The sequence below is a fragment of the Epinephelus lanceolatus genome, chromosome 12 (assembly GCF_041903045.1).
Source record: "Epinephelus lanceolatus isolate andai-2023 chromosome 12, ASM4190304v1, whole genome shotgun sequence".
Lineage (NCBI taxonomy): Eukaryota > Metazoa > Chordata > Actinopteri > Perciformes > Serranidae > Epinephelus > Epinephelus lanceolatus.
Window position 1 is genome coordinate 26,785,401 of NC_135745.1, and position 25,361 is coordinate 26,810,761.

Sequence of the window (25,361 nt, forward strand, 5' to 3'; positions counted from 1 at the left end):
CAAACATTAGTATTTTCTCTGTGTGTAATTAATAACATGGTTATCGTAGATTAGCTGGGCTAACCGTTAGCTGTTAGCCGTTAGCCGTGTCTGTAATAACTCACTAAACTCACAAAGTGGCCCGTGAAAAAAATATTTTCTCCAGCAGATGTCTTAGTTACAACATGATTGAGCTAATTGGAGTAGCTTCATGTCGTATCCGACAACAGGAGGCTTTTAATGGATGACGATCCTGATGTTAGCTTTGCTGCTAGTGTTAACGTTAGCTGTCCCTGTCAGCTGCAGCCACTGATGCTTTCTAGACATCGTGATTTCCCAAAACTGAATAAATACCACACATAGCAACACAAAACTGCTTTGCTAGCTCAATCATGTTGTAACGGCTGGATGGTTGATGCGTACATGCTGATTCAGGTGCTATCAGAGCCGATCCGCGCATCACTATGGCTTAATGATCAACTCAGTCAATTAAAACAACCCGTCCTGTGTTAGGAGTGTATGTCGCTGACAGAAAGAAAGAAAGAAAGAAAGAAAAGGGAAAAAAAGGATAGAAAAGCAGCGTACACCTCACATATTTATTTCTCACAGTTGCGCACACGTGTGGCTGGCATGCAGAAGCACCGTCTGTGTGTCTGTGTGTCGAGGGTGCGAGCCGCAGCTTCAGCTGCTCAGGTAGAGAGGCTTAGCCCGGTGTGTTTTTTCGCTGATTCGATTCTGCAGGTTCTCTGCTGGTACACTGGAGACGGGGATCAAGCAGTTTGTCTCACTCGGGATAGATTGTGCTTTTTTGGTTCATAGTTTATGATTGACGTGCGATTTATTCGCGTTTAGAGGGAATAAATTTCCGTTATAACGGAAACGTGGGCACAGTTATCTAACGTTATACAAAATACACAGACTAACTAACTAACTAACTAACTAACTGATTGACTAACATAAACAACTGAAAATTGAAAAAAAATTAGCTTGCACCGTTAGCTCCGGTAAGGGAAAGCATGAGGGAAAGCAGCTGACCGGAAGTCACGCATAAAAAAACGGAAGGTGATCACTATTTACTTCCGTGTGTGAAAATAAGGTGGATAAAAGGCCTCAGTTGTCAGCTTGCTCTCTCTCTCCCTCTGACTGAGCAGCTGGCTGCCACATGGCCAACATGGTGTAGTTTGGTTTGCCTTTGGTTCATTTGTTCTGTTTTACATACACATACACACACACACACACACACACACACACACACACACTGACAGCACTGACTCACGACACGACAACATGCTTTACTTCTTATTTTGAAGTAGGTTTACTTAAATAAATCACCTTTTTACCTTAAATTGTTTGTGTAGACTCTCTTTTGTTGCAAACTGTGAGCCAAGTTTGTAACATTTTTGATTTAATGTTATCAGTCAGATCAGACCAAGAGGGCACGTTATCTAATTCAGCATCAAGTAATTTGGGCTTCATGACCCAACCTAGTGACCAGAAAAAATGTTGGCATCGTACATTTCTACAAAACACACATTATTATGTGACAGATTTATTGAAACTTTTTGTTTTACAATTGTAATCTTGGCACTATCCCTGCTCTAAAAACTGTGACAGGTCACTAAATAGAAACACACTGTGGGATATTCTCAACAGATAGATTCATTTGTCAATTATTGTTTTATTTCCTTAATCTATCTTCAAACGAATTATCAAAGTCCCCTCTGCATCCAAGCCTTTTTATACATCATAGGCATATGGTTGCAACCTGGTCTCACTCTTTAAGTCGTCGAAAACCGGGACTCGGGCAGGGACTCGCAGCGTCAGACACAGACAAAAAAGCCATACTTTCACATCGGCATGATAAGCAGCTGGTGGAATCAGGAGGAAACGTGGGACAACAACGAAAGTTAAGCTGGTGGAGGTCCAAGTAGGGTGGGCAGTAGGTGTGGTGAATGGGTCCAACAACCATTGACTTTCACCCGGGAGGCCGGTGTTCGCTTCCCGTAAGACCAAACCCTGTTATTATTATTTTTTCTTTAACCCAACCATGTGCATGTTGGCAGAATGTAACCACGCGTGATTGTTGCTGAAGGAAAAAAAATGTAATTTGTCGTGTTGTACCGACATTGCGTTTTACTTTGAAAGAGACTGTATGCAAGCTGTACATTTCCTGTGAAAACCAAAGTGTATTTTGAAAGACGACAATGCATGTAACAGGCTGAAGACACAGCGTCCCAGAACGTCAACAACCAACGCACTCAGGGTACCTTGCACGTTGCATCTCAACGCGGAAACCCTATGATCGACCATCGATATGTGTGTTGACGTTTGAGTCTCAGATTTTAGGGAAGTGCACAGACATCACCCCCATCAGTACAGGAATGTGAAAACATCTCTCTGGTGAGAAACTTTGCATGGAAACAAATCAGTATAGTCAAAGTCAGACATTCAGTAGACATGAACACATTCTTGAGTGGAGGGGGACTTTAACAATGTCTCTGTTGTATTGAAGTGTCCCAGTAAGCCATGGCAGTGGGACAGTGAGCAAGCAAACTAAAGCTGCTAAATGGAATTCAGCCATTATTATTCGTACCTGTGCTTTACTGTGACATCTCAAAATGTCTTCCATTAAAAAGCCCGATTTGTAGGACTGAATAACACAATGCAGAGCACATGGGGATCCAGCAGATGGCAACCAGCATTTGAGCTGGAACTCAAAGACAAACTGTGCGACCACAAGGTAAATATCACATGACGAAGAACGTATATGGGACAGGATGCCGTGTTTATGTTTGCTTTATGACTGAACGTATCTTTACAAAATTTCACATCTGTTTCTGAAGCCTGCCCTTCTGTCTCTGAAGCGTGTCATCAGACTGTGCGTCGTTATCTCATCATGCTGACCTCTGATCACAGCCGTCCGGGAAATCAATTTGAAATCTGGACTGTAAACAGGGTCATAGATTTGTCTAGAAAACTAATCATTTGGGGCTGTTCTGAAACAAATCAACAAACGTCACATAACAAGAGCAGTGTTTTGTAGATTATCATTTACCCTCATCTTAGATACACTGATCAGCCAAAACATTAAAACCACTGACAGGTGGAGTTAATAATATTGATCATCTTGTTGCAATGCAGTGTTCTGCTGGGAAACTTGTGGTCCTGGCATTCACGTGGATACCACTTGACACGCACCACCCACACAAACACCACGAACCAAGCAAACCTCCTCATGGCAACATAACTCCCCAGTGGCAGTGCCCCCCCCCCCAGTAGGACAATGTGTCATGCCACACCACAAAAACTGCTCAGAAATGACCCGAGGAACATGAAAAAGAGATTAAGGCGATGAGGAAAATTTGTGAGGAACCTGATTTGATCAAGACACTGACTCATCTGAACAGAGTACACAAAGCTTGTTTGTACATTTGTGTGTCCAGCAGGATGACAGTAACCCAGCGTAATGTTTACTATTTCCTAACTTCCTCTACAATTATTAACTGGTTTATATGTGAACTGGGCTCTTCACTCTGCTTTGTCCTCAGCGATTTAATTCCTGACAAAATGTGTGTGAGATATCTTGGATTTCTCCTGGTTTGGTTTCCAGGAGTACTGAATGGTAAGAGCATTCAATTCTGTCACATAGAGACATTTTAATTTGAAAATGTGTTTAATATGTGCTTTTGTTTGTGGTTGTGTTTCAGCACAAAGTGCAGCTCAGCCTTGTCGCGCTCCCCGTCTGAACGGTGGTTATTTGGTCCCTGAAAAAGAAGCTTATTTTCATGGAATGACGCTCAGTTATGGCTGTGATGACGGACTGAAACCAGCAGTGGAGGGTTGGTGGGCAACGAGCACATGTCATAATGGTTCATGGTCCCATGAGCCACAATGTATAGGTGAGTGTTTCATAACTATGTCTGATTGTCTGAAGGGGCTTTGAAACCTTTAAATTCAAGGTGGTTGTAAAGAGTTGTGCACACTGCAAAGAATGCATACAAGATAAAATGAAAACAAAAGGTAAACAGATTTAATGAAAACATAGGAATCAGCTACCATGAAAATGGCTTTCACATACCTGCATGATGGTGCTGTTTTAAAGGTGCCTGTATGTCAAATGTAATACAATACTGTAAACCTACGAATAAAATATTAAAGTTCGTTCACTCGACTTTGAATCATGATAAAAATACAAATGTAATGTTGTTGCTCAGGGCGGCCCAAGACTTTTGGGGGCCCTAAGCAGGATTGGGTGAGGGGGCCCCCTGATTGTAATGTGTTGCCACTTCACATGGCACTGAGCCAACATGTGTATTGTAAATATTAGTTAAGCACACATAAAAAATAGGGTGTGCACCCCTGGCACATCGATAGTGAGTTTACTGCCTCCTTTCGTCACGAAGCCATCCTGGAGAAGACCTCTGTTTACCCAAAAATTGCGTTGGTGCGTTGACTCACATCACAACTAGCTGTTTTAGTGTGGATTTTTGCATTAGATTTTAAATTTGTTGCATTTTAAATGTGTTTCGATTGGCTACTACCTCGGCCAGGTCTCTCTTGTAAAAGAGATTTTCAGTCTCAATGGGAGTTCCTGGTTAACCTCTCTAACTCCGCCAGGATGCCAACGTCCTCGCTCCCCCCTCCTCTGTTAAATGGTATCTCCCAGGCGCACTACGTCATCAAATCATGTGATGTTTGGTATTGCCGGATTCAGGAAGCTCTCGACTTTTCAAAAATAACATTGTTTCATATGGCTTTACTTGGTGATATTTTATGGTGTTTCTGTGTCAAAAACAACATCAGCTATCATAATCACACCTGATTTCAATAAGGTACAATGTTTGTGCCTACAGCCCCATAGTGTCATTTACCTGCTCAGATGAAGCCACAGACAGTTATTCATCCTGAAAAACTTTTTTTTTTTTTTTTTTAGGCAAAATCTTGAATTTTTTACTGACTTCAGAGGCCCATTACTCTGTCTCTGTATCACCTAGAGTGTTTCTGACACTTTCACAAGAAACTTCAGAGAGTTTTCTGTCTGGCAAGACCTCATGCATGTATGTAGTCAGAGCGGTTCAGAAGCTACAGTCATTTTAATTTGGGTATGTCATTTTAGGCACTAAAAATAAAGGTTAAATAAATAAAATTAAATTAAAAAAACATAATTCACAAACATCATTATAAAAAGTCTTAACATGTTGATTTTAGTTTTGTTCTTCTTTCCTCAGACGAAAACGCTTGTATACCACCAACTATCCCCAACGCAAAATACTCTGCCAACACAAATGGTTGGTATAAGCACGAACAAACAATCAGGATAACATGCGACGAAGGATATGATTACAAAGACCTGGACGCCACAGCCAAATGTATAAATGGAACATGGTCCTCTGTGCCGGTCTGTGAGAGTAAGTCTGTCTGATGTCTTACTCCAATATGTTGTTGTTAAAAAATGTCCATGTCACCAATGACAACAATTACCTTCTCCTGTCCCTGCTCATGATTTATCTTCTCATTTACAGAAAGTACCCATGCATGTGATGAGCCCCCTAAAATCCCCCATGCAGTCATCATTCATCAGACATACAAGGAGCTGTATCCTGTAAATTCAGAAGTGCAGTATGAATGTGAAGATGAATACACCCTAGATGGAGCAGGCACCGAAAAGTCAGTCTATTGCATATCTGGAAACTGGAGTGCAGGCCCAACGTGCAGTAAGTGGACAATGTGTTGACACATGAAGTGATAAAGATACTTTGTATGAGTTGTCATTAAAGATTAATCAATATTTTTCTATATTCAATATATGTTTAATATTTTGTTGCTCTTAAAGCTGCTATAATCAACAATGGATCAAATGAGTTTGTGTATATGTGAAAGGTATGACTCGTAGCTTTACAGCAGCTGTCAGCTCATTGTTTTAGTGTGACTTAATTAAAGGTGCCCTGTGGAGTTTTCTTGTAAACGAGAAAAAGTTTCTGTTTACCTTCACCAAAATATGTTGAGAACTGTGTGCAGTCAACCTCTGAATCATAGATATGCTCAAATATTGTACAGAGCTCCGTTAAAGGAAACCACCTCCTTTTTGGTCTGTAAAAATATTCCATATATTTGTGACATTTCTTTTTAGTCGCAGGAAGAGAAACCAGACCAGGTACTGGACAGGGTGGCTCTGAAGTGGGGGGAACAGGAGGTAGGTTATTGATCCGTATTAAATATGAATGAGTAAATCCATTGATGTGGGCTCTCTCCATAGAATACGTATATCCAATGTGTTTTCTCTTTTCCACTAAGGCAGCAGACCAGGTACTGGACATGGTGGATCTGCAACTGGGGGACACACTACATCTACTGGCGGTGGGACAAAGCCTGTGGGTGGAGGTAGGTTATTGATCTGTATTAAATATGAATGAATAAATCCATTGATGTGGGCTCTCTCCATACATATATCCAATGTGTTTTCTCTTTTCCACTAAGGCAGCAGACCAGGTACTGGACATGGTGGATCTGCAACTGGGGGACACACTACATCTACTGGCGGTGGGACAAAGCCTGTGGGTGGAGGTAGGTTATTGATCTGTATTAAATATGAATGAATAAATCCATTGATGTGGGCTCTCTCCATACATATATCCAATGTGTTTTCTCTTTTCCACTAAGGCAGCAGACCAGGAACTGGACATGGTGGATCTGCAGGTGGGGGACACACTACATCTACATTGAATGAAGAATATATAATCTTAAATATCAAAGAGAATTACATTTCCTCTGTCAAAGACAACATGTTTAGATTTTGGGAAGCATGATCATGACGGCAAAAAAGTTTAGACGTTCTGAGAGAATTGCATAAAAACACTAACACACAAACACAATACTAACTGGTGTGTCCGCTGTATCTTACAGGGTCTGCTAGCAGCTCCGAAGAGAAAGAGACTCAACTTCAGATCACAACAAGTAAATAAGTTGATTCATTTTTTCTCTTACATAATCTAAAAAACTTCAATTCTACACCAGGTTTCAAAACTAAAGTGGTTTACATGGCTGAACCAGGATTATAACATTCACAATGGCAATGTGGCAGGTGCATTCTTTGCTAAGCCCCGCCCCTTTGTGATGGATGTAAGCATGGAGCCCACACTGTAACTAACTGCACTCCCTGAAGACATATGATCATATTTTTGAAAAAATGAAACAGTGATTCCAGAGAGAAGCAGACAGAGGGGTCTACAGTCTGTGTTTGAAGGATATATCCAGGATGTCAAACTGACTCAGCAGCAACTACAGGTTAAAATAACAAACTACAGGCTACAGATCACAGTGTAAAAGTGAACCACCACATCACTGCTGATCGCCACACAACACAATAAATATAAAGGCAAACTTTGCTGATATTGAACCAGCTGTGTGTCATCACAGTGTGTGTCGATGAACGGTGTTTGGCGTGGATCTCTGGGGGAAGTCAAACACACTGCGATGACACACAACTGGTAGAATATCAGCAAAGTTTCCCTGCTTCCCTTCACTGGTTCCTGTACAGCAGGGTGGGTCTTTATTCACTGTTATAATCATTACAAAGCAAAAGCAGCATGTGTATACATTCAGTAGGCTATATCTTCAGTAGCTAGCTAGCTAACCCTACACTTTTCAGGGTTTGATTTTGGTTTTGGAACAGGGAAGAAACGTATATTGTTTTCCAACCTCTCCAGGTAATGAGTATCATTAATACACGACGTGCCCCAGGCACAACATTTAGCTCCAAATCCACAAAACCAGCCTGAAAATAAAGGAAATCTGACACGACTGCATTAGAGGAGCACAGCTGTGTTGTTGTCTGACCCTGGTCTGAGCCGGCCCAATGCTACGTTATGATTGGCCAATCTGCATCCAGAGGCGGGACTTACCAAAGAGTCAGTTCAGAGTTATTTGGTCAAAAATGTTTGTTCATTTTTTAAAACAATTTCTGACTAGTTAATTACAGCGATGAATCTACAGCCGTGGCATGGCAACAGTATTGTGTGATGTGGGGAGAGATTAGGTCCGTCAGCGAGGAAGCCAGTAAAAAGCTGAGAGAATCATAATATGAGGCGAAATTTTAAGTTACCGGCTTGACATATTTGTTTCAATAAACCTTTTTATTTATTTATTTTTTATTTCAGTTAGGACCTGTGGAAATCACCCCGTAGTTCCTAATGGTGATGTTGTGGAAAACAATCCAATGTTTTTGAGGTACCAGTGTGCTGCATTTTACAAACGAACGGGTCCACAGAGTGTGGTGTGTTACAGCAACGGGAAATGGTCAGAAACACCCACCTGCAAAGGTAAAAACAAATCGAGTCTAAAGGATGTCAAAGAGTGTAGCTGGAAAAAAGTTAACAGTTTTTTTTTTTATTGTTCCTTTTGTGCAGCTGCCTTCTGTTCTGTGGACACTGGTGACTATCCTGAATTAATACCTGCTGGAGTTAAATATATAAAAGAGGGTGAGAAGGCGAGATTGGAATGTGTGCATCAGGAGCGATGGTGGACGACTCATTATTCTGTGGCTCGCTGCAATAATGGAAGAAAGACACTTTCCAGATGTAAGTATCACTTTAAGCTTTTTTACAAATTATGTCAGCACAAGCAGCAAAAACGATCCACTGATAATCACATTGACATCATGCCAGCACCTTTCACTACAGAATAACTCACAGACATGAAAAAATATATAAATATTTTCCTTTAACTGGTTGGTTTCCAGGGGTGGGAATCGCCAGAGGACTCTCGATACGATATTATTGCAATATTGAGCACTGCAATACAATATATTGCGATAAAATGCAATTTGTTACCTTCTAACTGAAAATTATTTCCCCAAAGGAAAACTTAAGATAAACTTTCAGTCTGTGAGATAATGTGCCGTTATAGTCACATATGAATCCACTGACCTTGAAGTCCAGATGTCACAAGTTAATGCCACCATTCCCGCTGTACTCAAAGATTCCTCAGCTTTACGCAGAGCTTATGTACAGCTGTGTCTGTGAAAAACCGTCAGGACAGAGTCACATTCCTGGGTTCACGTGTTTTTAGCACGTAACAAAAGCCTTGGTTTTCAACAGCGCTGTATGAACGCAGATCTTTGCACGTGAAGTTGGCGTTGGCTGTGTTCTTCTCTGTTGCTCTCTCAGAGTTGGATGGTAGTTTTGTTGACCTAAGTGTGTCCAGCATTGGTTGATTGTTCGGCAGAGCAAGTTTAGCATTAGCTTGCCCATCAATGAGTAACGCTATCTCTGGATGGCGGCATGTGAGGTGAGCCCTCATGTTCATAGTATTCTAGTATTTTAGTCTCATATGACACTGTTTGCAAATCGCAAGTGTCATATCCAATTCCTTCTTTCCTTCTGCATTTAAAAAATCCAAGTGTTCAGATTTTGATGAACCTCCTGCCAAATGCTCCTGACTGAGACCTCTGCTGACCTCACCAGGAAAAAAATATCAGCACCATCTAGTGGCCTGATAAAGCAGTTGATTTTATTATTCTAGTACCAAAAGTTGTATTAAAACGTGTATTTGCAAAGATTAATGATTTACATAATAAAAGATGACACTTCGTGGCATCCGTGTATCGACACAATATCGCTATGCAAAATGACGCGATACTATACTGTATCTATTTTTCCCCCCACCCCTAATGGTTTCACATTTAATGCTCTCTTGCGTATCTGTGGACAGAGTCCCTTCATCTGTTGACAAAAGGCTTTAATTATAGAATATTGATGGTAATTACGAAAGGCAAATTAAATTGAAAGATGGGGTGGCAGGGAGTAGCGCCGCAGCAGCAACGCTGTCTGTGTGGACACACCAGCAGTTTAGCGAGGTAGCCTTCACGCACAGGTAGAGGTAGGCAGTGTGGCCCAGCCTCTCAGATCCTTTCACTGCGAGGGAACGGTGCTTGTTCAGTGATCGTTCAAAGTGAACATCAGCCTTGAGTCTCTAATGCTAATGCTATTTTTTTTTCCAGGTTGTGACTGGTGGGACCTGAAGAGGGTGAGTGTAAAAAGTAGTGTCCTACTTTTTAACCATTCGAAAGCTGAGGCGACATCGCTTTTACAAGCATTTAAATCTTTGAACCCTGAGCAAATTGATGCGATTCCTTTCAAAAACATGAAAAAAATAAATAAATAAAAAATCGGCAATAAGCAACTTGGTCAGAAATGTCCCAAAATTGCAAAAAAATTAATAGCTTTAGATGTAGAAAAAAAACAATCAAACAAACTAGGGGGAAAAAACTATGTTTATTAATTTATTTATTGATTTATTTAATTTTAAGCATTCTTCAAGGTCATTTCCTTTTTAGTTTGTTTTAACTTTATTTTTTTTTTTTTTAAATTTTCTTGTTTTTAATTTTCTTTCCTCCTTATGTTGCTCTTCTTCCTTCTTCCCATGTTTTTAAAAGAAGGTTTCAATGGGTTAAAGAAACAGTAGATATTTACGCTGACAGTACTTCTGTTTATTCATTTTACATTTATAGCGATGCAGTGATTTATTTATATTATATTTTACAATATTGTTTCTGTCCCGTCACCAGGACATTTGCTAAAGCTGTTTCACCAAGAGGAAGATAACTGCCACCTTTGGATTTGCTCACCACCGACTGAAAACAGCCTGGAAACCTTTCAGAGACGACTAAGTTACGATTATGCTGTTACACACTGTGTTTTTATATTAATCTGCTTACATCATTTAGAAGCAATGCTGTGCTTAAAGCTGCAAAAATTAACTCAACATTTAAATATGGTGTGTAATTGACATGCAGGCCTCAATAAAGTCTTCTGCTGAGGTTTCAACGCTGTTCTTTCTAAATTGTGTTGAAGTTTTTGTGTCCAAAGGGCCCCAAATTCATCAGTCAATCTAATATCCATATCAGCGTCTCCTGTTCAAGGTTACAGGTGACTGGTGACTCTCTGAGGTAGGGTACATCTTAGTCAGGCTGCCAGTCTGTTACAGGCCGAATAACTCAAAAACATTAATATTTTTACAACTGATTTTATTGATCATGACACAGAGTTTGAGAAGAGCATCACAACTGTTTCAGAATGTGAAGATGAAATCCAACAATTAAGTGTGTGGACAAATGTCCACTGTGCAGCTGTCACATATCTGAAATCCACCAGCAAAACCACACCAGGATGCAGCCGTTACTTTACCACATGTGATATCTTAACATTTGTCTTTACAATCTCCATCTCTTTTTCTGCTCCTTAGTTCCTAAAAACAGATTATTTTCCGATCAACAAAATGCCTTTTAAATCACATTTTACATGATTTAACAAGTGTATTTAAAAAGAGGTTCTTGCACATACATTAGTACAGTGACCTCTAATCATTGTGCTCGTACGTACACAGCAAAAGAAAAAAAATCTTCCCTTGTTGCATCACAATAACAAACCCAAAACCTCCGCAGCTCAGTCGACAGAATACAATTCTGGCTTGTACATTTCTGTAAACTACGGATATGTTACATTTGCATGTTATTATGTAGCAGAGATGTTAAAACTTTACTATGCTGTGGTGAATGTGTGATTAGGTTTAGGCACAAAAACCACTTGGTTATGGGTAGGAAAAGATCATGTTTTGTCTTATAATACCCAGTTTGGGGTGCACAATCCCAGCAGGAACATTTCTATGTTTCATACATATCAATCTTTAAAAATTAACGTAGTTCACATTACATGTATATAAGGTGGGTTTCAAATCAGGGGATGGTGTAAGAAGCCGACAGCAGCAGACCACTGTTTGAGACAAACAAACCAGGTATTTCTCAAAAACAGGTTGGGCCATTTCTAGCTGTGGTTGCTGCGACAAAACCAGGTATCATTTCACAACACATTGCTAGCCTTACTTGTTGCAACGAAATCAGGTATTGTTTAAAAACACATTTCCAGCCATGTTTGCTTCGACAGAACTGGGTATTTTTTAACGATATGTCAAGACATTTCTAGCTGTGACTGCCACAACACAACCAGGTATTTTTTTTAAAAATACATTCCTAGTCTTGTTTGTTGCGACAAAACCGGGTTATCTTTCTTTAACAAAATATTTCAGGCGTTTTTCTTTCTGTGAAAGAACCAGGTATTTTTTAAGAACAGGTTGGGACATTTCTAGCTGCGGTTACTGTGACAAAACCAGGTATTATTTAACAACACATTTCTAGCCTTGTTTGTTGCAACAAAACTGGGTATTTTTTAATAATACAATTCCTGTCATGTTTGCTGCGATTGAAGCGGGTATTTTTTTAACAGTATGTTGGGACACTTCCAGTGGTGTTCGCTGCAACAGAACCAGGTATTTTTTAATGAGAAGTCGGGACATTCTCAGTTGTGTTTGCGGTGATAAAACCAGGTATTATTTCACGCAATATTGGGACATTTCCAGCCGTGACTGCCAGGACAAAACGTGGTATTTTTAAACATCATGTTGGGACATTTCCAGCCATGTTTGCTGTGATGAAACTGGGTATTTTTTAATGACATGTCAGGACATCTCCAGTCATATTTTCCAGGTCAAAACCGGGTATTTTTCAACATCACGTTGGGACATTTTTCCAACCGCGTTTGCCATGACACAACTGGGTATTTTTTGAAAAACATATCTGAACATTTCCAGCCGTGTCTGTGGCAACCAAACTGTGCATTTTAAGCCAAAACGTGATCTTTTTCTGAGTATCTGTTTTTTATCTTGTGCGCACAAGATGATTAACTCGTTCCCATTAAATAAATAACTTGTGCGCACCAATGATTTTGAAGTGACACATTGTACAGGCAGTACACAAATTACAATAAGGCCACATTTTAGGTTTACTCAGTATTAAAAGGCTGCCGGTACTGACTTGTTTTAGAATCAATTAACCTGTGGATATCTATTCATTTATTTGGTAAACCAATTAATTGTTTAGGCCATCTTTTTTAAAGAGCAACCATTTATCATAAGTTACTACAACTAAAATCGAGACATGAGAACTGAGAAATGATTTCAGTGATTCATTCATCAAACTTGTCGTCAGTCACTTTTCTGCAACTTATCTGACCCCTTAAAAAACAAACCGCTCCGTCTCTATACAATATAATACAATACAATTAAAGCAAGTTAATCTGTGCAACTCAAAAATCAAACCATTCAGTAAGAACCAGAGACTCATGTTGACAGGAACCTGCTGACAAGTGGTGAAGTAATGTTTAAAAGATGGAGTCTAACACACTGTATAAAATCATCCAACATCCATTTGTGGAAAATATACTTATTCATTTCATACACTGAAAAAAAAACAACAGCCCACCTGTCTTTTTCAGTTTTACCTCTGTGTTTTTTTGGAGTTAAGGTAAAAGTCATGACAACAGAAAAACCTGTTTAAATCCACAGTTTCTCTCTTTTTTAACACGTCACACAAATGCATTTATTTGTGTGGTGTCAGTGTTTCCTGTCTGAACATCCTGTGCCGTAACAGAGCTTAATAACTCTAGAGCTGTTGTGTAGTTTTTGTATTATATTTCATTATTTTACAGGGAGAACATAGTCGCCCTCTTTCTTAAAGTGTGAACACATTTTAGTGGTGAATACTGGAGCTTCTGTTCTTGTCATTAAATGAGTGTTAAAGTTTGTTGGACTGTGCCTTGAGGGCTGAGTTTTGCTGGAGCATCAGTGTGCGTGTTCAGAGTTGGAGATGTTCTGCACAGAGGAAGCTGAATCCAGTCCCAGCAGCGTCCCCAGGTACGACTGCTCTCTGGGGTCCAGCATCTGATCGGGCCTCACTGGGTGGACGATGTTGGCAGGCTGGGGAGTGAGGGTGTACTTTTCTAAGAACGCCAGTTCTGTGGCGGCTTGATAGCCAGAGTTCTGCTGCTGTCCTTGAGTCTGCATGTTCACCACACTGTGAGTTTGGGAGGAGATGGATGAGGCTCTGTGAGTGCTGAGGTTACCCTGTGCTCCTGCTGCCATCTGGACAGGAACTAAAGTGACGGGCACGCAGACGTTTGTAGGAGGAGGGGTGCTCTGGAGGGTTGACTTGGGTTCAGCGCGGTATACCTTAGAGGGCTCCTCAAAAGGAATGGTGACTATTTTGACCTCGCTGAGTGTGCCGAGGGGCTGCTCAGTAAAGCGGTTGCTGTGCACGTGGTCGACGTGGTACTTCAGCTTGTCTTTTCGTTTAAAAGTGGCGCTGCAGTGGGGGCAGTTAAAAGGACGAGCGTCTGAGTGAATCACCATGTGCTTTGTCAAGGTCTTCTTGATCCGAAATGTCTGGTTGCACTCGGGACATCTGTGGGGTTTCTCACCTGTCGAGTGGACAAAAGAGAAGCTCAAAAAAACACATTTAGATAAATACCACAAGGCGTGCTAATAATGTTGGCATGTTATATTTGTTTAGAAAACGTGTTTAGTATAAGACAGGTGTTTTGTCGGTGAACCTTGTGAGCTCTAATGGAGCTGAATTTTGTAACGTTACTTTTGTTAAATGTTGCTGTTGTCCCTGGGTTCATGTGAGAACAGGAAAAATCTGCTAGCTGCTAGGCTAATTTATATAATGTAAAATGCCATAGGCTTGTGCTAAAAACATTAGCATGTTGTATTTGTGGGGAAAATGTGTCCAGATAAAGACAAGGGTTTGTCTGTGAATGCTGCGAGTTATAGTGAAGCTGATTTGTGTACTTGTGTTTGAAATTGTCGCTGTTAAGCCATGTTTAATGTGTTTTGAATCAACCAAACTTTACAGCACTTCACTCTCTGCTCTCATACGTGTTTTCAAGCAAATATATCCATTGACGTTTTTGTTTCCATACCCGAGTGGGTCCTGAAGTGCATTTCCAGACTGGACTTTCCTTTAAATTCTTTCTTGCAAACCTCACACTGATGCAAAGCCGTTTTGTATCTGTAAACAAAGTCATTATTAGTAAGGACAGAAAGCAAGAACACAAGAGCAGCTAAGGGAAATATTACCACCTATGCCAAACAGAGAATAACTGATTTGTATGATAACATACTTCTGCCACACTTTCTCTCCCAAATGAATGCTTTTGTAGTGGACCGTCAGGTGATCATGGCGCCTGAAGCACTTCCCACATTCTTCACATTGGTGTGCTTTCTCACCTGTAATACACAAGGGTTGGATTTTTAGAAGAGGGGTTGTACGAGGTACTCATCCATAGTCAGTGTATTACATACAGTAGATGTCAATTGGCATGCCCCCAGTTTGGAGAAGAAGGCAGGAGTACTGACACAGCAGCTACGCAATGTACTGCTGTGGATGAGGACAGCAGCAGCAAAACATATTTGAGCCTCCTAAAAATATCAAAATCAGTTTAAGTGTTTGCTAAATTTACAAGATTTTCAGTGCTTTAGTGCTCTAGCTTTCCATTAAGTGTGCACTATACTTCACCCCTTAACGTCACTGTCACACTGGAGCTGGTCGTCAACTGCTGCCACAATCAGTTCTTTGCATTACTGTGTGACTTTTGTGTGTCCAAACTAACTCTTTGAAACACCATAGTAATACAATAACACTAACTAACTAACTGATTGAGGCAGGCAGGTGTAGACCAGCAGTTCCTGTGTTCAGTGTGGTAAAATTACTGTTTTCGCTAATAGAGTCTGGCTTGAAGGCAGTCCAGTGGCCCGTCAGAGAGGGCTGTCGAACAGCAAGGTTAAACAGTGAAAATATTTTAAATACAGTGTACACTTAAACGGTTATTGATTTGTAGGCAGTTTTGTGGATTTTGTGGTGGCTTAAATATGTTTTGCTGCTGCCACTGTCCACAGCAGTTCATCGCTTAGCTTCCTTGGCTGTCTTCCTGTCTGCTTCTCCAAACTGGGGGCGTGCTGACTGTCATCTACAGTTGGTAATACGCTGACTATGGATAAGTACTTCATACAACCCTACTTAAAAAAATCTATCCCTTTAAGTTAAAGTAAATGCAGACTGCAGACAGTGAAAGGTTAACAGTATTTCTGACTTTACTGCGTTATAAGAAGAAACAAAATCAAATGTGTGAATGAGACAAAGCGGAATGAAAAGGTAGTGCAACCGTTGTCGTTCTTATACCGTACCAGAGTGTATTTTCTGATGTTTGGTCAGGTGATCATGGCGTATGAAGGTTTTCCCACATTCGTCACACTCGTAGCGCTTGTCGTCATGGTGGACTCTGAGGTGGAGCCTGTCCAAAGGTACAGTTTGCTTATTAAAAGCAGCTCTAAAAATCAAGAGCTTGAAACATTCATTCATTCATATTTTTCAAATCTCCGCAGCCTTACCTGTAGGAGCTGCCATGACGGAAACTTTGGCCACAGATACTACAGAGGTGAGGCTTCTCCCCACTGTGGATCCTCAGGTGCTCCCTCAAAGTGGTCCTAGAGGGGGAAAAAAACACACATCTCTCAATAAAGCAGCGCAGGTAAGACATGATTTTACAAAATAAGAGTTCTGGAAATAAGGAAAAAGTTGGGGGAGTGTAGGGACAGAGAGACGTACCTTTCTCTTACAGATTTCCCACAAACGAAGCAGGTCCATTTTCTTTTGCCTCCATGTGTGCACTCAATGTGCCTCTTCCTGTTGCCTGTGTCATTAAACTGTCGGCCACAAATCTCACATGGAAAAGGACCTGAGATATACATAATATGAGAAAGGATACAAACTTTTACATCAACTTTTACACATCGAATGCTACAGAAACATGATTCACAGTAACAGCTGTGACATCATTTAAAGGTTTTAATGACATCTTAAATTTTCTCTGTTTTAATATGTATCAGTCTGGATTGTTTTGGTGTGAGATGCTGAGTGTTGGAGATATCAGCTGTAGAGATGTCTGCCTTCTCTCCAATATAATGGAACTAGATGGCACTCGGCTTGTGGTGCTCAAAAAATGCTTTAGGTCAAGGTCACATTTATTTCTATAGCACATTTAAAAAGACAGAAGTCACCAAAGTGCTTTACAAGAACACTGTGAAAATTACAATACCACATAAATAGAATGATAAATACCAAAATATAAAAACAGATACAAAATACAAAAACAAACAAAAAAAAACAGAAACAAATATAAAAACCAACAAACAGTTAGAAACAACATCAATTACACATAAAAAAAAAACCTGAGACAGAGCATACGTATATTGCACAGAGTCAAGTCTGGCTCACAACGGGTTCAAAAGCTAACGAGAAAAGGTGAGTTTTTAACGATGATTTAAATCTTCCCAGGGATTCTGCATGTCTAACATGCAATGGCAAGCTATTCCAGAGCTTGGGAGCAGCCACTGAAAATGCTCGGTCGCCTTTAGTTTTAAGCCTTGATCTGGGCACTTCAAGCAGCAGATCACCTGAAGACCTAAGGGCTTTACATTTTAAAAATTCAGCAGCAATGTCTCTTTACAGATATTATGACCTGGTTACTCAAGTTAATCCACAGACCTTGTTGTGAGCTGTTTTCCTTCTACCAAACTTCGCCCACCAACCATATAACTGCGCAGGAAGAAGTGTGCTACTGTTCTACTGTTAGCACACCTAGCACCACTGAGCTAGCTAACGTTGAAACTCAGCCGAGGCCAGTGCGCTTAATGTTGACATCTCGTTGAGTTTTTCAAATGTATTTTTTGCACTTTGAGCACCACAAGCTGAGTGACATCTAGTTTTATTATTTTTGAGAGAAGGCAGACATCTCTACGGCTGATATCTCCAACACTCTGCCACTCACACCAAAACAATCTAGATTTATAAATAGCGCCACAGGTAAAAAGAAAAACAGCATTTTTGATTTTGGGGTGAGCTGTCCCTTTAAGTATTAATATTCTCTGTAAATTTCTCACCTAAGTGATTTTTTTCTTGGTGCTTCAGCCTGGCAAACCTGGACTTGAAGTATTCGTCACAGAAGGAGCATTTAAAGGGCCGCTCCTGGGTGTGCAGGATCATGTGCTCCTGCAGATGAGGCCTGCGGCTGAAAGTCTTCAGACAAATCTAATTCAGAAGAGTCAAAGGTTACAGAGTTCAAATTAACATGTATTAACTGCAAAATGTATTTATTTATCATTATTCATCATCTACTTAGGATCAACTTGCATAATCAGGCAATTCTATGACTGTTACGAATTCTTACAGCACATTTCCAGCCTTCACTCTTCCTCTTCCTTTTGGTAAGAAACTCTTGGATGTGGTCTGGATGAAGCCTGGCAGGACAGTAAAAATACATGACCTCATCATTATATAATATGACTGTAGCAACCACATCATAGAGAAGTTATGAAGAGTTAGCTCTAGATTTGTTTTTTCAAACTTAGGAATCACAAAGCAACCAAAATGAACACATACAGTATATTTCCAAATTTCACCACACTAGAAAGTGTACTACAAATCTCCCCCCTGACTGAAACTTTCTACTCATACTACACCCAGTACCACTCATGCGTTAGGAGGTTAAACTGTAAATTTTCAGCCATGCTAGCAACATGATTCTAGGGATGCTAATGTCAGCCAGCCGACCACTTTGGTCAAGAATGAAATATCTGAACAAACGAGCATAAAATAGTGTCACTGCAGCGTCTCACCTCCTCACATGCTTGGCCAGGGTTTTCTTGCTGGCATGGAGTTTGTTACAGAAGGGGCATTTGTGCTCCTTCTTCTGGAAGGGAGCGTTGCTGGCGTGCTTCTTCTTGTGTACGGTCAGGTTAGACTTGGTGGAGTAGCGCTGAAGGCAGATGTCACACTGGAATGGTTTCTCTCCGGTGTGAACTCTGGTGTGACTCTCATACTTCCCTAAAATATACAGGACGGTGCATCAGTTAATGTATTGTCTCAGTAACACGCGAGACATTGATGTAATTAAAGGAATGCTTTATCTACACAATAATAATTTGTGTATCAATGCGTCACCCTGTGCTAGCTTGATTTCATAAAGAAAACTTTGCTTTTCTCACATGCTTTCACAGTGAACGAAGAATCCAAAAACCAGAGAAAAAGATGGAGAAAACTCTTGATGAATTTAAAGTCAGAGTGGGGCGTTGGGAGTGGTGGTGGATGGGTCCAACAACTACCGACTTTCACCAACTTTCCTAAACCCAACTAAAGCCCTGTTTAGATAGGAATTGTGCAAATTTGCAGGAAAGCCCAATCAGTCTTTTTTCAGCATTGGCGGTATAAAAACAAAATCGGGGAGTGCGGCAAAATGCCGCCTACCTACTTTTGTTTATACAGAATGCACCATTTTCGGGGCAATGGGGGGCGTCAGCAAGTAACAAAATGTGTAGCTCAGCGTGTGACGTAAACAGTGACCCACAAGTCTTTAACAGCCCCTCCCGTTGCGGAAGGCCGCCTCGTTCTGTTTAAACTTAAAGGCTCTGTGTGTCTAAACGCTCACAGCTTGCCGACAAAACGGCCCAACATTCGTGGAAAATCTGGCAGTGTAAAAGGGGCTTATGTGTGTTTGTCGTTGATGGAAAAAAAACGTCAATTCGCAGTGTTGTATCAACGTAAATTTCCTGTCATATAATTGCACGTCGCATGTGGACGTGGAAAGTCTATGACCAAACGTCAATGTGTGACGAGGTCCAAATGAGAATGTGTTGATTATACTGCAAGAGTTGTTCGAGAGTTTTTTAACAGATGTTTGACATAGTTTTGCTGTTGTTAAACGCAGCCCTCTGTTACTGCAATTCACCAAGACTTTTCTCTGTTTTTGGATTCTTTGTTCACCGTGGAGTCATGACAGAATTTTCCTTCACAAATTCAATGTAACACGAGGTGAGAGACTGATATACAAATAATCTTTTTCCGGGTTGAAGTATTGCTTTAATGTCATGGCACTGCTATGACTATGAATTTAACTGAGTGTCCATCCCGTTGAAGGAAATCTGCTGTGTTTCTAAATATGATAAAACAGAAGGGGAGCCTTAACTCCGCCAAACACAACCACAGCTTTCAGAGTTTCTGTCAGTGGCGACAGATGACAGACAAAATGAAAATTTGCTGTTTAAATGATTCAGTCTAATCCTCCTTTTACTGGGGACAGGAAGAACAGGTAGAAAACTAATAAACATTTCTTAAAATTGTCATTTATCAAGCAAAAATGCCGAACATCTGCTTGTTACAGCCTATGTGAGAATGTGCTGTTGTTTTTCTTTCTATTTTATATGATTGCAATTTGAATATCTTTTTGATTGGAAGCAAATAATCTTTGCACTGTAGTAAATTGTGTTGAGCATGTTTCACCAGTTTCTGAAATTTCATTGACCAAATGATGAAGCTGTTAATTGAAAATAAAGAATAAAAATAACAACATATTAATCAGTAATGAAAATAAATATTATTTGCACCTCTACTACATGAATTATAACACTAATAATCTACACTGGGGCTACTACTTATTGTTATTTTATTTGTTGATTAATCTATCGATTATTTTCTGGATTAATGGATTAAATGTTTGGTCTATAAAATGGTGAAAAATGTCGATCAGTGTTTCCTACAGCCCAAAATGATGTCCTTAAATGTTTTGTTTTGTCCCCAACCAAAAGATATTCAGTTTAGTGTCATACTGGAGTAAAGAAACCAGGAAATATTCACATTCACTAAGTGTGAATCGGACAATTCTTACTGTTTTTTCCTTTAAAAATTATCCAAATGATTAATTGATTATCATATTAGTTTGCGATTATTTTAATGTTTGACAAATAATCAATTAATCGCTGCAGCTCTAATCTAAGACCCACCTGCGCGGTCAAAGGTCTTGTTACATTTGGGGCACTTGAGAGTCTTCTTGCTGGAAATTTGGATGATGACTGGAGCCAGACCTTCAGGGTACACTGGACTCTGGGTAGAGCTTCCTGCTGGCATATTGACTTCAACCTCTCCATCAGCCTGGCGCTCTGTCCTCTCTACATCTGAACCCTGCTGACCTGCGCTCTTGTCTGCTGCGCAAACCTCAACAACTTTTCTCTGGAGAACCACGTCCTCATTCATGTCTCCCTCCTCCTCCTCCTCCTCGTCTGCGACATCTTCCCCCTGAGATGCTTTAGATGTCTCGTTCAGGTCCAGTTTGGGCGCTTGGTTTTCCACAACCACTTTTCCTGCTTCTTCCGTTCTTACTTCATCTTGCTCTCTTGGTGACACGCTGCTTTGTTTTTCCTCGGGAGTGTCGATAGTGTACTCCACGTTGTCTCTCAGATACTTGGTGGGTGTTCTCCTCCTCCGAGCTGATCTCCGCGTGGTAGCCGTTCTCTGAGCTGCCGTCTTCTCTTTCTCCGTCGAGGTTTCCTGCTGTGCCTCAGTTTGACTCTCAGCCACGGCGTTGTGCAGGTCTTCAGTGCCAAAGGGGCGGCTGCTCATGGTACACTGAGCATCACACGGGCTCTGGGTGTCTGTGTCACCATCTGGCGAGTCACCTGAAGTCATTTCAACTTCAGGAGATCCTCTTACCTCATCCTGTGCTTGGATCGCTCGTACTGGGTTGTTGTCCCCTTCTTTACAGAGCAGCTTTAGTATATCCATCATGTCAAGAAATCGAGCTGCTTCAGTTAGAGCGGGGAGGTCCGTCTCTGTGACAACACACTCAGAGGTGTACAAAAAGCCAAGCAGCTGCTGGAACACAGAGTCCTCCACATGGTCCAGAGTCACATGCGCTGTAGCAGGGTTCTTAGACAGCTCAGCGTGGAAGTAGCTGCTCCCATGGGCCAACACCACCTTGTGGGCACTGTAGAGTTTCCCACCCACAGACACAGACACATCACAGAACCTCTGTCGGGTCCGGTCCTCATTCAAGAACTTGAGGAGGTTGTGGCTTTGCTGCGGCATAGTCAGGTGCCTGATCTGTGAGGTTGATTCTGGGACAGTTTCAGAGTTTGCTAGGGCAGTGGAGCCAAGCACAGCACCCGGCTCTGTGGCACATTCATTGCTGGCACTAACCTGCCTGCTGCGTTTGGGACGCACAGGATTATTAGGCTTTTTCTTCATTACTGAGTCTGTTGGGTGACCATGAGTCACTCCTGAAAACCAAAGGGAATACAGACAACGATTAGATTGAACACACATCAGTCATAACTCTCTCAGTGACTGGGGTTTGATTCAGATTTGATAGGATTATTAGAACCGTAATGTACCTGATTTTAAAGGGTAAGTTATTTTCCAACCTGGACCCTATAGATCGAATCATCGTGACGCTGCAATAAAACTTCCAGGTAGACAACTAGCAACTGATTTGAATTGCGGAGATCTGTGAAATCAGCAGACTTGTTTATTTCTATTGTCACTTTCAGCCATAACATTTATATAGTTAAACTCAAAGGTCTGACCTATCTGGTGTTTCTGCTGTGCTTATTTTATGTACTGTTTTGTTTTGCTATTGTCTTTGGAAAAACCAAGTCTACCGGAAGCTATACAATGTACTGCTGTAGACAGGGGCTGCTGCAAAACATACATCAGCCACCTAAAAAAATCCATATCAGCTTAAGTGTTCACTAAATTTGTGATATTTTCACTGCTTTACATTAAACACAAAGTGTCCAAGGCAGCAGTAGACCAGAAACCAAAGTAAAATAAAGTAAAATTACTATTTTTTATCAACGGAGTCTGAGAGCTTTGAGATAACGGCATCAATTCCTCATCTGAAATCACTCTGACAGCAACATTACCTGGTGAAAATATTGTAAATATAGCTTACCCTTAAATTGATATTGAATTTTTAGGTGGGCCTTTTTTTTAGGTGGCTAGAAATCTAACAAAGTGAGGCAGCGTTTGCTCATTTCAACCCAGAAGTTGTTGTAAACATTGTGATTTGGTCTAATTCCCCATGTTTTTTTGTCTAAGTCACTAATGGGAAAAACAACTTTTGAAATCGGTCCAGTATTGAGAGAGAACGCTGCAGCTGACAGCTGTGCAACAGGCTGTAATCTAACCACTATGTGTTTGGCATGGTCAATTTACATCAACCAAAAATGCTTGTCTTTGCCACTGACAGACTCAGATTGTTATTATAAGTGTCTGACAACATTATAGAAAGGATCCCTACACAGATAGACCTTTTAGTGAAAGAGTAAGATCCTTTTTGTTTAACGAGAAACAGCCCTGAAATCTCTATCGTCAAACAAACCAGAATCCATATAAATAACCAGCGTTGTAAAACAAACTTCATTTAAAGTTAACAGAAACAAAATAAAACTCACAAAAACCATCTTGATTCGTCTTTCACTGTTGCAACAATCACCAGCTCTGGTTTGGTTTAAGTAAACCCTTAATACACCCAGTTAGATGTGAAAACATGCTGGCTCTATACACACTACAATCAGGCTACTGTTTATTTAAATGGAGTCTGGTGGGTTTAGTGATGGTGATTTTAGGACTGTTTCTGGTTAAACAAAAAGGATCCGACTCTTTAACAATGAGGTCTATCTCTGTAAGGATCCTCTCCATAATGTTGTCAGACACTTCTGATTTGTTGTCAGAAACAATCTGAGCCTGCCAGTGACAAAAACAAGCACATTTAGGGTGCTATCAGGCCCAGAGTTGTCTTGCTTTGGTCTAGTCTCTATATACAGACTCTACATTCAGTGAATGTAGAGTCTGTAGGCAAACCCCGGAGATCTTGCCTCCGGAAGAAGAGTGGAAGAGCCCTGGTTTCCGGTTGTAGGCTGTTTGTAGTCCGCGTGATATTGACCAATCACGTTTGAGCCAGCTGGAGTTGTTGCCAGGTTAAACAGTCCGTGTGGTGAACTAACGAGGCAGAACATAATTGGCGTCACTGCAGACTCTGAATCCATCGCAGTGGTTCAGCATATTTACTTACATATAAACGGAAGTCGGAAAGGGAAATTCGCCTCCTCCACCCAAATCAAACCGTTATGCCAAAAAATCGGGGGTCTGCACCCAGAGGCTGTATCGCCGTCTGCCGGAAGTCACATGCTGAATACAGCCGATGGGTTCCGAGAATGGCTTTGGTCTGAATCAGGGACTAATTTTGTTCCAGAGTTGCATAATTGCCTAGAGTTGGTACGTGTTCTCACGGCAGCATTTACAAGCGGACCAGATCAAATGCCTTGTGTGAGAAAGCTGCTCTTGATTGGTCAGAATTCCCATGCGGGAAAAATCCAGGAAGTAAACCAAACGTTGAAGAAGAGTACACTTGCAAGATAAATGTGACACTTTCTAATGTCACAATGGAGGGACAACTACGCAGGTTGATTTTAGCACTGCTCATCGTGGACTATATTGCTGTCATTGTTCATTTTAGTCAAACCATACAGTTTGAAAACGAGGCGCGGCTCCAACTAGAAAACAATGTTTTGATGCATTGGATGTGCTGAATGTGCATATTAAGGCAGTACAGGAGGAGGTGCACATTAATAATCCTCCAGGACTGTAACACGCTCATGTTTAACCCAAACAATGTGTCATGTGACTGCAGTTGGTTCAGATCCAGGTCGGAACATGTTCTCACCACAAACGAACCGCACCAGAGTTCGTCTGTAACCGGACTAAGACCACCTCTTCAAGAAGGTCTTAGTCTGGTTGTTTTGGTGCACACCTGAGTGTGATTACTGTGTTCACACCTGCCTAAACAAATCGCACTTAGGGGGCAAACGAACTTGAGTTTGACTGAACCGAACCAAACAGGGCAGGTGTGAAAGCACCCTTAGTGAACGCAAAGCGATGATGCCAAATGCCCTGATAGGTTACACTGCAGCCTGTGTCACCGGTGCCATGGTTTGTTAGTCACTTCGTCACTTAGAGACACAACATTGGAAAATATGCTCCAGGTTGAAAATACCTAGATTACCCTTTAATAACACAACTAGCACTGAAGCTGATATGAACATGTTGCATTAAAAGACGCACAACAACGACTTATGGAGAACGTTTGAGGTATATTTCTCCCTTTAATTAAAACAAAGCACAAACAGTAGCTAACTGTTATCAACACTGGACTCAACAGACACTACAGGCCTCAGGGAGATGTAATAATAAGCTAGTAACCGCACTGACACCCTGCATTTATAACGGTCAACACGGTCGTATTTACAAATTGGCTCTCCACCTCAAGGACCCCTAACGTTATGTTATCAGCCTGACGGTCGGGCCCCCCCTCCGAGGAGAGTGTTGACAAACGACCCTCACTGCTACCCCGGAAATCGACGTGTATATCGGGACCTTTAATTAAAAGAAAATCTTACCTTAGAGACACGAGACGCGTTTAAAGCCCGGTACACTTCAGCGGACACACGTAATGTGAAAAAATAAACGGAGGAATAATAATTTCCTGAGTATCTGTAACGCCCCACCCTCCCCGGCCTCCATAAATATCTGACACCGTAACAAACCGCTCGCTCATTGGCTGTTTCGGCTTTTGTCCTTTAAAGCTCCCGTTTAAAGCCGTAAA

General features: G+C 41.0%; 2 protein-coding genes across 6 annotated transcripts in view; one reads left to right on the forward strand and one right to left on the reverse strand.

Annotated features, from left to right (window-relative positions):
* The window catches only part of LOC117249459 (complement factor H-related protein 1-like), a 51,617-nt gene extending 40,815 nt beyond the window's left edge, over positions 1-10,802 (forward strand). For 2 of the 4 annotated variants that reach the window (XM_078173180.1, XM_078173182.1), the window contains 8 exons: positions 6,274-6,360; positions 6,457-6,543; positions 6,640-6,675; positions 6,883-6,933; positions 8,136-8,297; positions 8,385-8,555; positions 9,977-10,002; positions 10,544-10,802. In XM_078173180.1, the coding sequence (XP_078029306.1) occupies positions 6,274-6,360; positions 6,457-6,543; positions 6,640-6,675; positions 6,883-6,933; positions 8,136-8,297; positions 8,385-8,555; positions 9,977-10,002; positions 10,544-10,555 (632 nt within the window). In that variant the 3' untranslated portion in view covers positions 10,556-10,802. Of the gene's footprint in view, positions 1-3,272; positions 3,388-3,444; positions 3,602-3,686; positions 3,879-5,207; positions 5,388-5,501; positions 5,694-6,109; positions 6,173-6,273; positions 6,361-6,456; positions 6,544-6,639; positions 6,676-6,882; positions 6,934-8,135; positions 8,298-8,384; positions 8,556-9,976; positions 10,003-10,543 lie in introns of those variants that run through there. The other 2 variants (XM_033615133.2, XM_078173183.1) reach the window with 2 other exon arrangements.
* A 183-nt stretch (positions 10,803-10,985) lies between these two features.
* On the reverse strand, positions 10,986-25,296 carry zbtb41 (zinc finger and BTB domain containing 41). Of its 2 annotated transcripts, none has more exons than XM_033651413.2 (11): positions 25,156-25,296; positions 20,704-21,975; positions 18,544-18,751; positions 18,096-18,165; positions 17,809-17,956; positions 16,475-16,604; positions 16,258-16,353; positions 16,054-16,160; positions 14,991-15,096; positions 14,790-14,878; positions 10,986-14,285 (listed from the first exon to the last, which is right to left on the reverse strand). In XM_033651413.2, the coding sequence occupies exons 2-11, from the start codon at positions 21,941-21,943 to the stop codon at positions 13,651-13,653; spliced, it is 2,829 nt and encodes a 942-aa protein (XP_033507304.1). In that variant the 5' UTR covers positions 21,944-21,975; positions 25,156-25,296; the 3' UTR covers positions 10,986-13,650. The 2 variants fall into 2 exon arrangements, with proteins under 2 accessions (XP_033507304.1, XP_033507305.1); XM_033651414.2 differs by lacking the exon at positions 25,156-25,296 and adding an exon at positions 22,090-22,956.
* Positions 25,297-25,361: the final 65 nt, after the last annotated feature.